Source organism: Capricornis sumatraensis, chromosome 13 (assembly GCF_032405125.1).
Source record: "Capricornis sumatraensis isolate serow.1 chromosome 13, serow.2, whole genome shotgun sequence".
NCBI classification, from domain to species: Eukaryota; Metazoa; Chordata; class Mammalia; order Artiodactyla; family Bovidae; genus Capricornis; species Capricornis sumatraensis.
Genome location: NC_091081.1, coordinates 68,723,442 through 68,734,443, shown reverse-complemented (window position 1 = coordinate 68,734,443; position 11,002 = coordinate 68,723,442). Strand labels below are relative to the sequence as shown.

The 11,002-nt window shown below is 42.0% G+C and overlaps 1 protein-coding gene across 1 annotated transcript in view; it reads right to left on the bottom strand.

The window, feature by feature from the left end:
- Nucleotides 1-1,296: 1,296 nt before the first annotated feature.
- Nucleotides 1,297-11,002, bottom strand: part of ZC2HC1B (zinc finger C2HC-type containing 1B) — a 29,887-nt gene continuing 20,181 nt past the window's right edge. Inside the window, exons 5-7 of the mRNA XM_068984961.1 lie at nucleotides 9,247-9,352; nucleotides 1,890-1,974; nucleotides 1,297-1,388 (exon numbers count right to left, since the gene is read on the bottom strand). Of these exons, the coding sequence (XP_068841062.1) occupies nucleotides 1,904-1,974; nucleotides 9,247-9,352 (177 nt within the window). The 3' untranslated portion in view covers nucleotides 1,297-1,388; nucleotides 1,890-1,903. The remainder of the gene's footprint in view (nucleotides 1,389-1,889; nucleotides 1,975-9,246; nucleotides 9,353-11,002) is intronic.

The window sequence follows — 11,002 nt, the reverse complement described above, 5'->3', positions numbered from 1 at the left end:
AAGCTTCCACAAACACTTTTACATGTCTTCAGTCAGTTCCAGAACACATACCTGATTTACCTGAGCATAAAACATAGCAATTGGTCCCCAAAATATAGATTGTAATACTTTCAGATGTTGTGTTTGCTATACCTGGAGGCTGGTACTCTTATTTAGACAAAAAAATGGCTTATTCCTAAATAAAGTTCCCTGACCTTAATAAAATTCTCTGATTAAAAAGCATGAATTAAGTATAAATAACTCTACCAAAAAAGTGTGCCAACCCTTAGGATGATCAAGAGAAAAAAATAGTTGAGACACCACCTCCCAACAGAGCTACATGAACTGAAAGTGTAATGAACAGTTGACTTCCAAGTTGGCCATGATAAGTAGATGGACTGAGTTCACTTAGAGGATTCTTTCTGTAGGGTGGGAAGGTTATGGTAACCTGTTCCTTTCACTGTAGTGTTCTCCCAAGACACTGGTGTATTTGAGACAATTCTACACGGCATATAGATGGACATTTAAAATAGGAGTAGCTACTAATGACAGTTTAATGTTCATTAGAAGCAAACATCAAAGTTTATCCAAGCTGAGATTTCATGCCTATTATGTAGAATAAACTAGGTTAAAAAAAAAGATTTTCCTAAGAAGTAATAAAGACTGTTTCACCAAATGTTTCTAATATCAAAGCAACATTTTCTTTAAAAAGACTAAAAAGTGTCCACTTTAAAAAAGGCTTAACACATACATATGGAATCTAGAAAAATGGTACAGATGAACCTATTTGCAAAGCAGAAATAGGGATTCAGACAGACAGAACAAATGTATGGACACCAAGCGGGGGAAGGGGGATGGTGGGATGGGATGAACTGGGAGATTGGGATCGACATATATACCCTACTGCACATAAAATGGGCTTCCCCGATGGCTCAGCTGGTAAAGAATCCACCCGCAATGCAGGAGACACAGGAGATGCCGGCTCAATCCCTGGGTCAGGAAGATCCCCTGGAAGAGGAAATGGCAGCCCACTCCAGTATTCTTGCCTGGAGGATCCCACGGACAGAGGAGCCTGGCGGGCTACAGTCCAGAGGGTCAAACACGACCGAGCCACTGAGCATATGTGTATAAAACAGGTAACTAATCAGAACCTACTGTACAGCACAAGGGAAAAAAGCTTCAAGTGAATCTTCAAATCAAGCGTTATCATACAGGTTGATGCGTTGTTTAATGATTTGAGGGGAAAAATTTGAAAGGAGTAGATAAGAAAATTTGAATGTAGTTTTTACTTGTTCTACATGATGTCTCCAAAGAAATCGCAGGCGTGTAAACAGATGCCTCCAGTTCCCTCACCTTAGGTGGAGTTCCTGGGTATACCATCCAAGTGTGAAGACGGTTAGGGAGCCAGGCTGAAAGCAGAAAGAGAAGGCACTTACTTTGGAACTTGGTTGTTTCCACATTGAGAATGTTAAGTAATACAGGCCTCTTTTAATTGTCCATTGTTTTTAACAATTCACAATATCAAGAATTCTCCAGCTTCTTAGCAGTGTCTATTCAGTGACTATTCAGTGTCAGTCTCAGGGACCTGTCTTTGTTTAGAAAAAGGGACAGGGCAGTAACCTTCCTGGTCAAAATGAAGAATCATTTCCCTTTCCTGTTAAATCCAAGAAACAAAATGAAAAATTATTCCTGCTTCCTGTCAAATCCGAGAAGCAAAAACTGAACATCATTTCAAACTATATGTTTAACAAAAGAGCAAGTTTCAAGAGCATACATTTTATTAACCCAAATCAGGATTTGCCCAAATTCCTCTTTGGCCTGCTGTGGATTCATTCTCTTAAAGGCTCATAAACTGTCTTGCCCATTAGATGACTGGCAACACGTAGAAGTTAAAATTTTTTTTTCCTTACCTGACCTCTAGGAGTTAATCTTTTTTAGAAGATTTAGTAAATCCTTGTCTGAGTTTTGCTCCAGAAGCAGGGTCCACTGCTGATCCTTTGCAGACATAAACAGATTTGTTATTACGTAAAAGCAAACATTAGCAACAACAGAAAAAAGGGATGATTATGAAATTCTCACACTAGACTCAAAAGTCTCTATTCCTTTTTGTTTTGGAGCTATAGACAAGTTCTCAGTCCCTATCCTAGGCCAGATAATAAGGCAAACAGAATCTGTGTTAGAAGCCCTCTGTCTTCTACCCTTAAGCCTTCACTTACCCATGGATGGGCCCGTAGGCCCACCACCTCAATGACCGCCCCCAATTTATACAAATTGACCCTCAACACCTGATCCTCACTATAGCCCCAGATTTCAAAATGTACCCAGAGAATGTTCCACATCTTCACAAAATTCTTTGCTTGCTCTCGTGCTAGAAAGGGTTTGATAAACCTCATGGAAGCATGAGAGGCCTTCCCTCCCAGCGGTTATATACACAGTGATGGACTCATTTCCCAAACGGGACTCTTTTCCTCTGTGTTCAGCAGCAGTGCTAGGAATGGAGATATAGGAATCTATGGGCATAACATGCCACAGTTTGTGCTGGACCACATGGGATGGAACAGGATTCTCCGAGAAATCATTAAAAAGGAAAAAAGAATAGTACTCTCTGTCCTAGAAGCCTCTTTTCTAATCAGTGTTTTACAAAGGAAGAATGACCAAACCACCCCCAGGAAACTGTGAATCAATATCAAAGGACACAGGACAGAACTCAGTGATCATATTACCCAAAGATTTGCAAGCTTTGTTTTTTCCAAGGAATCAGTTACTGACCCTTCAATACTCATTACTTTCGTTACACAATTAAGTTAGGTAAGGAAGGGAATATTCTTGCCTGAAAAATCCCATGGACAGTGGAGCCTGGCAGGCAACCGTCCATGGGGTCACAAAGAGTAGAACACGACTGAACAACTGAGCACGCAAGCACAAGAAGGGGAGGCTAGTACAGGCAGGATGCTTAACGTGATCAAATCCACTGGCTCCAGAAACCAAAGCAGAAACCAGAACTAAAGCTTCATGGTGGTCTTAGTCTCTCTGTATAAAGGTGCTGGAGAAGCTGCTGCCCAGAGGTACCTTCCCTATAAATCTGTCACTCCTATATCAAATCCCTTGAGAAAATAGCCATGTAGATATTTGCTGACTAGGTTATAAACTCAGTTCTCATCTGAACATTAGAATCTTTGTGAGAAAAAAGAGCCATATCCTTTTCTAAAATAATTTCCTAAACATATATCTACTAAGTAATATACATATTTCTCCAGGGGATCTTCTTGACTCAGGGATCGAACCTGGGTCTCCTGCATTGCAGGCAGATTCTTTACCGTCTGTGCCACCAGGGAAGCCTAATATACTAGTATATGTTGTTCAGTCTCCCAGTCGTGTCCAGCTCTTTGTGACCCCCATGGACTGCAGCATACCAGGCCTCCCTGTCCCTCACTATCTCCTGAAGTTTGTGCAAGTTTATGCCCGTTGCATTGGTGATGCCATCCAGCCATCTCATCCTCTGATTCCCTTTTCTCCTTCTGCCCTCAATCTTCCCCAGCATCAGGGACTCTTCCAATGAGTCAGGTGTTCACATCAGATGACCAAAATACTGGAGCTTCAGCATCAGTCCTTCCAATGAGTATTCTGGGTTGATTTTCCTTAAAACTGACTGGTTTGAGTTCTGTGCTGTCCAAGGGACTTTCAAGAGGCTTCTCCAGTACCACAGTTCAAAAGCATCAGTTCTTTGGCATTCTGCCTTCTTTACGGTCCAACTCAATTGTGAGATACTAGTATATAATATGTACTAAATAATATATATTTATATAATTATCTCCTTAATGTTTTTTGGCCCAGTTTTCCCAAAGTAGATGAAGATTTGCTTGGCTCTACCATTTTCTGTTCAAACTCCTTATGCAAGTTGCTTCCCCTCTCTGTGCTTTCCTCACCTGCAAACCGGGGTATTGAATAGCATGTCTGCTGCTCTGTGTTATGGTGAGGATTAAATAAGGATTAATGAAGATTCATATTTAGAAGAGCATACAATTAAGCATGGGCTACTGTCCATGAAGAAGGGAAATAGTCGGTACAGCAAAAAGCAGAGACAACCTATCTATTCAACATCAAGAAAATAGACAAGTTATATTGTCTTTTTGTGATATCATGTGTATCTTTGAAAACATATGATATTATGTTTTTAAAGAAACTCTTTGCCATAGGGAAATGTTCAAAGTTTGTGGGGAAAAAAATCAAGATGTGTACATGGATCATGTGACTATGATCCTAATTTTAGATCAAAAGAAAACAAAAGAGGCAGCGAATAAAGAGAAAAAGTGAAAAGAGGTATCAATATTAACGGTAAACATGTCAGGGTATGGAATTATTGATGATTTTTATTCTCTTCATACTTTCTCTCCATTTTCTAAGATCTTCTACAGTAAGCATTAATTTCTCCCATGGCAACTTTTTTAAAAATGTCCTTTCTCAAGAGACATTTTGGCAGGCTAACTTAAAGTCTATAGAACCAAAAAGTTCCTAGGTCATCATAAGAGCATTTCAGACACATGTGTCCAGGGCAGTGACACCAGCAACGGCATTAATCACACATAGTCTGGACACCTTGCTAAGCATTTATGGCCCTCCTTGCTCTAGTGCCAGCCTTCCATTCTAACTTTAATCCCAGTTCTTTTCCACGCTTGGGCCAAATGCACCATTTTTTTTTTTCTCCCCAGGTTATGTGTTGTGTTATTTTCATATCTCTGTTGCTTCCGCAACTTTTCTCCATTGGTTAAAATCTAGCTCATCCCCAAAGCCTCCACCTCTATGAAATTTTCTCTCTCTGACCATTACCTCCTCCATAAAACCTCCTGGGAAAAGTAGATCTCTTTCTTGTAATCCCTTAAGACTTTTATATCCCACTGTTAAACATTAGATATAATGATTACTGACTTAGGATTGTGCCTAACACACATCTTCCCTCACTGTGAATTTAAAACAAAACGTTATACATGGGAGATTCTAAATGTTTGTTTTACTCAAGAGAGTCAAAGAATGAAAGCCTGGGTTTTAGAGGGCTAACTACCAGCTAGATGAAAGACAATAATAGGATTTACATGGAAGGTAAGTGACATTGAGTGGCCTAAACGATGGATTGTCAATCTAAAGATAGCTAGACCACCACCAACAGTTTTTTAAAGATCCTCTTATTACAAATAGATTAGTACTGACCAGATCAAAAACAATGGCCAGTAGATGAGAATCTGATTCATACATTGGCCTATTTACATTAGTAAAAAGTACTCAGGCTTTTCTCCAAGCCATAAACAGTTTTGAAAATTCACCTCCCCTCAATATACTTCTGCTTTCTCTCCAGAATGGCTTCAAATGAAATGTGACTAATTTAAAACCACATTAACCTTGGTGATTTTATTTTTAAATGTTAACAGGTGAGGCCACAGATAAGAATAGAAACTAAAATTGAAAAAGCATCTTGAACCAGAAATAAAAGAAAAAGCTATCTCTTAAAGCTAATTAATATGACTATCCATATTTCAGTAATTTAAGTGAGAAATTATAGACTCAAGATACCCACTTTGTCCAATATATTTCATTCAAAAACTATTTACTGAGCATTTCATAAATGCCACAAACAATTCTAACAAGTAGAGATGTGTGTGTGCTAAGTCACTTTAGCTGTGTCTAACTCTTTGCGACCCCATGGACTGTAGCCCGCCAGCCTCCTCTGTCCATGAGATTCTCCAGGCAAGAATACTGGAGTGGGTTACCATGCCCTCCTCCAGGGAATCTTCCCAATCCAGGGATTGAACCAAGTAGACAGGTTCCTGCCTCCTTGACACTTACATCCCCTTTTCTGGCATAGTGGGTGGGAGAGAAAGAAAATAAATATGTATTGAATATATTAGATGATGGTAACTGCTATTTTGGGAAACTACAAAAAGAATTATAGTGGGCTTGATTACTTTGAAACACAGAGGTTGGGCAGGTGCGGGGCCCACTGAGAAGACACTGCTAAGAGCTGGAGGGAGGAAAGGAGATAGCAGGGTAGATCACTGAGGGATATTTTGGTTTTCAGCAGAGGGGGTGGCCAGCGCAAAGGCCCTGAGCCAGGAGTGAGCAGGAGCAAGAGAGGCTGCTCCAGTCGGATGGAGAGGAGACAGTGGACAGGGCGGTCAGCTGGTGGCACAGAACCTCGTATGGGCTGGGTTGGATTCTGCCTTTTACTTAACATCACGGTGATCTACAAACCACTGTTGATGACTTAACAACAAATATGATATACTTTGCTTAGATCTGCTGGCCTGCTCATCTATTTCCTAGTGTATCAGAACAGTGTCTGTGTATCGTCCTGCTCATCACCACACATTGGGACATAGGACTGCTGCCCTGATTCAGGACCTTTCCACTTGTACCTTGCTGCTGCTGTTACTATGGAGTTCAAGGAAGGAAACTCTTTTCCTCTTTCAATACTAGGCCTATCTTCCCTCATTCCCAGTCTCTTTCCTGGTTTACTAAACCGGGGAGTGAAGGTCCTAGACTCTGAGGCTGTACTTGCATTTGACTTGGCACACTGTCAGAGTTGTCTAATCCCAATGAATTAAGAAATAGTCTCTCTTGACAAACAAACTCAAAAGGATGTTTTTCACTGAAAGGGAAGCATTATAATATATTCTTTGAAAACATAAGAAGAAACTATAATATAAAGAAATTGTCTTTTTTCAAGGACACTAGTCATTTTACTTTAGAAAAAAAAAGCTTGTTAGTGGAAGTTTTACCAAAGAATACATAAATGATTTCAATTATTTTTTTCCTTAGTAAAAACTATAACCTACCTCATGGTTAAGTTTCTACAGATTAAAAAAAAAACAAAACAACTAGTGGTTTGAGTTTAGATGGCTATGAATTTTTAAAATATCAATTCAATTTTTCTCCCATGATAAGCAACTCAGGAGGAATTTAAAAACTAGTGATAAAGATTTCTGGTGCTGTTACCTTATGGACTATGAGACTGACACTTCTTATTCTTGTTCTGATAATACCTGCAGAATTAGGCTCCTGACCAGAGGTGCCAATATGGTCATGATTTCATTCATTGCCTTCACAGTGATGCTGACCATAAAGAAGAATGTTCATTACTAGCAATGCAGCTCAATGAAGAGGAAAAACACAAGAGATATCTAAGCCAGCTCTGCTGTCTACCAGTTGTGTGTCTTAAACAACTCACCCTCTCTGAGCCTCAGTTCCGATTCCATAGGTTAAAACATTTGGAGGATTATTGTGAAGATTAAAAGAAATGAGTCAAGCATTATAAGTACTAAAATGGTGGGCATTCCTTTTTCCTACTTCAAGACATTATTTCATTCTAGGAAGAAAATTCTTCCCCATTTTCTTCTTTTCCAGCCTTATTGTGATCTAATTGAATATAATGTGCAAGTTTAGGGTGTACAATGTGATGATTTATCACATGTATGTATTGCAAAATGATTACCACAGCAAGATTTGTTAACACACTCATCACCTTACATAGTTACTTTTGTGTATGTGTGTGTGTGTGTGTGTGTCTGTGTGGTGAGAATATTTAAGGTTTATCCTCTCAGCAACTTTTAAGTACTGTAAACAGTACTGTTAACTATAGTCACCCTGCTGAATGTTAGATTCCCCGAACTCATTCATCTTATTACTGGAAGTTTGTACCCTTTGACCAACATCTCCCCATTTCTCCCACCCTACCCTCCACCCCTGGCAACCACCACTCTACTCTGTTTTTTTGAGTTTGACATTTTAAGGTTCCACACATGGCTTCCCAAGTGGTGCACTGGTAAAGAGTCCACCTGCCAGTGCAGGAGATGCAAGAGATTCAGGTTTGATCCCTGGGTTGGGAAGATGTCCTGGGGAAGGGAATGGCAACCTACTTCAGTATTCTTGCCTGGAAAATTCCACAGAGGACATAGTGGGTTACAGTCCATGGGATGGCAAAGAATTGGACGTGACTGAGCATGAAGCTCAACATTCAGAAAACTAAGATCATGGCATCTGGTCCCATCACTTCATGGCAAATAGATGGGGAAACAGTGGAAACAGTGTCAGACTTTATTTTTTCGGGCTCCAAAATCACTGCAGATGGTGACTGCAGCTGTGAAATTAAAAGACGTTTACTTCTTGGAAGAAAAGTTATGACCAACCTAGATAGCATATTCAAAAGCAGAGACATTACTTTGCTAACAAAGGTCCATCTAGTCAAGGCTATGGTTTTTCCAGTGGTCATGTATGGATGTGAGAATTGGACTGTGAAGAAAGCTGAGTGCCGAAGAATTGATGCTTTTGAACTGTGGTGTTGGAGAAGACTCTTGAGAGTCCCTTGGACTGCAAAGAGATCCAACCAGTCCATTCTAAAGGAGATCAGTCCTGGGATTTCTTTGGAAGGACTGATGCTAAAGCTGAAACACCAGTACTTTGGCCACCTCATGCGAAGAGTTGACTTATTGGAAAAGACTCTGATGCTGGGAGGCATTGGGGGCAGGAAGAAAAGGGGACGACAGAGGATGAGATGGCTGGATGGCATCACCGACTCGATGGACGTGCGTTTGAGTGAATTCCAGGAGATGGTGTTGGACAGGGAAGCCTGGCGAGCTGTGATTCATGGGGTTGCAAAGAGTCGGACACGACTGAGCGACTGAACTGAGCATGCACATAACCGAGATCATACAGTATTTGTCCTCCTTCTGACTTATTTCACCTCAAGGTTTATCCATGAAGTTGAAAATGGAAGGACTGCCTTCTCTTTTTATTGCTGAATAATATTCCATTGTGTATATATACCCCGTCTTTATCCATTCATCCATCAGTGAATATGAAGGGTGTTTCTGTATCTTGGCTATTTGAAACATGCTGTAATGAACATGGAAGTACAGATATCCCTCTGAGACCACAAGTTCATTTTCTTCCCTTATTTTCAACACAAAACCTGACATATTGCCATCTCCCATCCTTAATCTCTTCTTAATTTTACCAGACCTGGGAACAACAGTTCTAGCCCCAGCTATTGTCATCAGATCTGATTTTGTATACTGTCAAGAGTTGTCTAATCTTGGTAAATTAGGAAATATCCTTTCTTGCCAAATAAGCTCTAAACCTCAAACAAACTCACATATCTTTATATCCCAAAGCAACTTTGGATGTCATAGCTTTTGCTGACTGCCAGCAAATCCCAGAGCCAACAGTGGTCTCCTCGGACCCCGTCATTCGATAGCTGAGATGCTCATTCCAACTCACCTGGCCTGGTTGGCGCTGCACTGGCCTCCAGGGCCCTGTTCTGTAGCAGAGCTCCCACAGCACTGGTTACAGTCAGTTCCTTTTTTGGACTCATTTGCGCTCTACCCTGGAGAGGGAGATGGAGGGAGAGGGAGATGGAGGGAGAGGGAGACCAGCGGGGAGGTGGGGGGGTTGGGGAGGAGAACGGAAGAGCTCTGTCAGCTCGAGAAGCATACAGGAGGTAATGTGGTCTCCCATGCACCAGCAGCAGGGTGGAGTCATGTCCAGGACCTCGGACCCCCAAGGGAGGGGGACCCACACACCCTGCACCTCAGTAACCTGGCTCCTGTCCTTCCTGCTGCGGCTCAAAACCATGTCTGGGTTTTGGAGCTTTCGTTCCACAATCAAGCCCTTTGGGGGAGTGGTGATGTGTTAATCCTGTTCGATCGGTTGTGTGGAGACATAAGAAATCACTTAATGTCAATAAGGATAGTTATGGAGCATTTGGGCTTTTCATTACACTCGAAGATGATTTTGTTTTTAAATACATGCACAGAGAAGAAAAACAGACACTGGCAGGCACCAAATGTTTTAAACATGGAATTCCAACATCCCCGCGCCACTCCCCACCCTACTGAGTGGCGGTAGCAGAAGAGTTGTATTAACACGGAAGAAGGACCGAAAGGTTCCTTGGGAGTTCCTTTGTGCCCTCCCTTTTACCTTGCCACAGATCCCTCCACATTTCCATGGCAACTCCGGTACAAAGATAACCTGTTCCTCCAAGTGAGAATCCTCACTTGGGCAGGGCCTGCTGCGAGGTGATGGCATGCAGCTCATCCCCAGGCAAACAAAGAAAGCTATTTTCAGAGAATCCATCCTGGTCTCTTTTGGTTAAGGGTATAACACATTTTTAAAAGCTGATTATGTTTAAAATAGAAACACACTTCAGCTGTGCTGTTAACAGCCCTTCCAAACTGAGACAACACGTCCCTTTTTGTTCTCCCTCTGAATAAGCTCCACTATGAGGCAGGGCCCCAGAGTGGCGAAGCTGGCATGGGGGAAACAGCACTGCTGTTCAGATACACTCTACAGTGAGTTTACTCAGAAAGCAAGCAATTCAGAAAGCAAGCAATTTTTCTTCTGTGTTCCCAATCACCACTTCGCTCTGGAAGACAAGGAGAGGAACCAGGCCAAGTTGCTGGTTACGCTCGGGACAGCCAGCTGGCCTTCTTCAGGAATAAAAAGCACTTCCGTCCGCTGCTTCCCCCTCTGCTCCCCTTGGCCCCACGAACACTGACTCACTTCGTGGACTGCTTAGAAGCGTTCGAAGAAACAGAATGCACCCTTTACTGCTTTAGGAAGTCTAGGTAGAGTTGTACTTTTCCCCCTCACCAAAATTAAGCTGAATTCAGATGGGCCAGATGGTAAAGAATCTGCCTGCAGCGTGGGAGACCCGGGTTCGATCCCTGAATTGAGAAGATCCCGTGGAGAAGGGAATGGCAACTCACTGCAGTGTTCTTGTCTGGAGAATCCCATGGACAGAGGAGCCTGGTGGGCTACCGTCCATGGGGTTGCAGATAACCGGACACAACTGAGCAGCTAACATTTTCACTCTCATAAGTCCAAAGCAGTCATATTTCCCCCCAAACTGTGGTGCCTGCCCCACTCGAGAGGACTGTCAGAGAGGGGAAGGGGAGTCAGGGACAGTGTTGAGAGGGTAAAGGTAGGGGGGCCTGTGTGGTACTGCTGTTACTTGTGATCCCCCTAACAGCTCAGC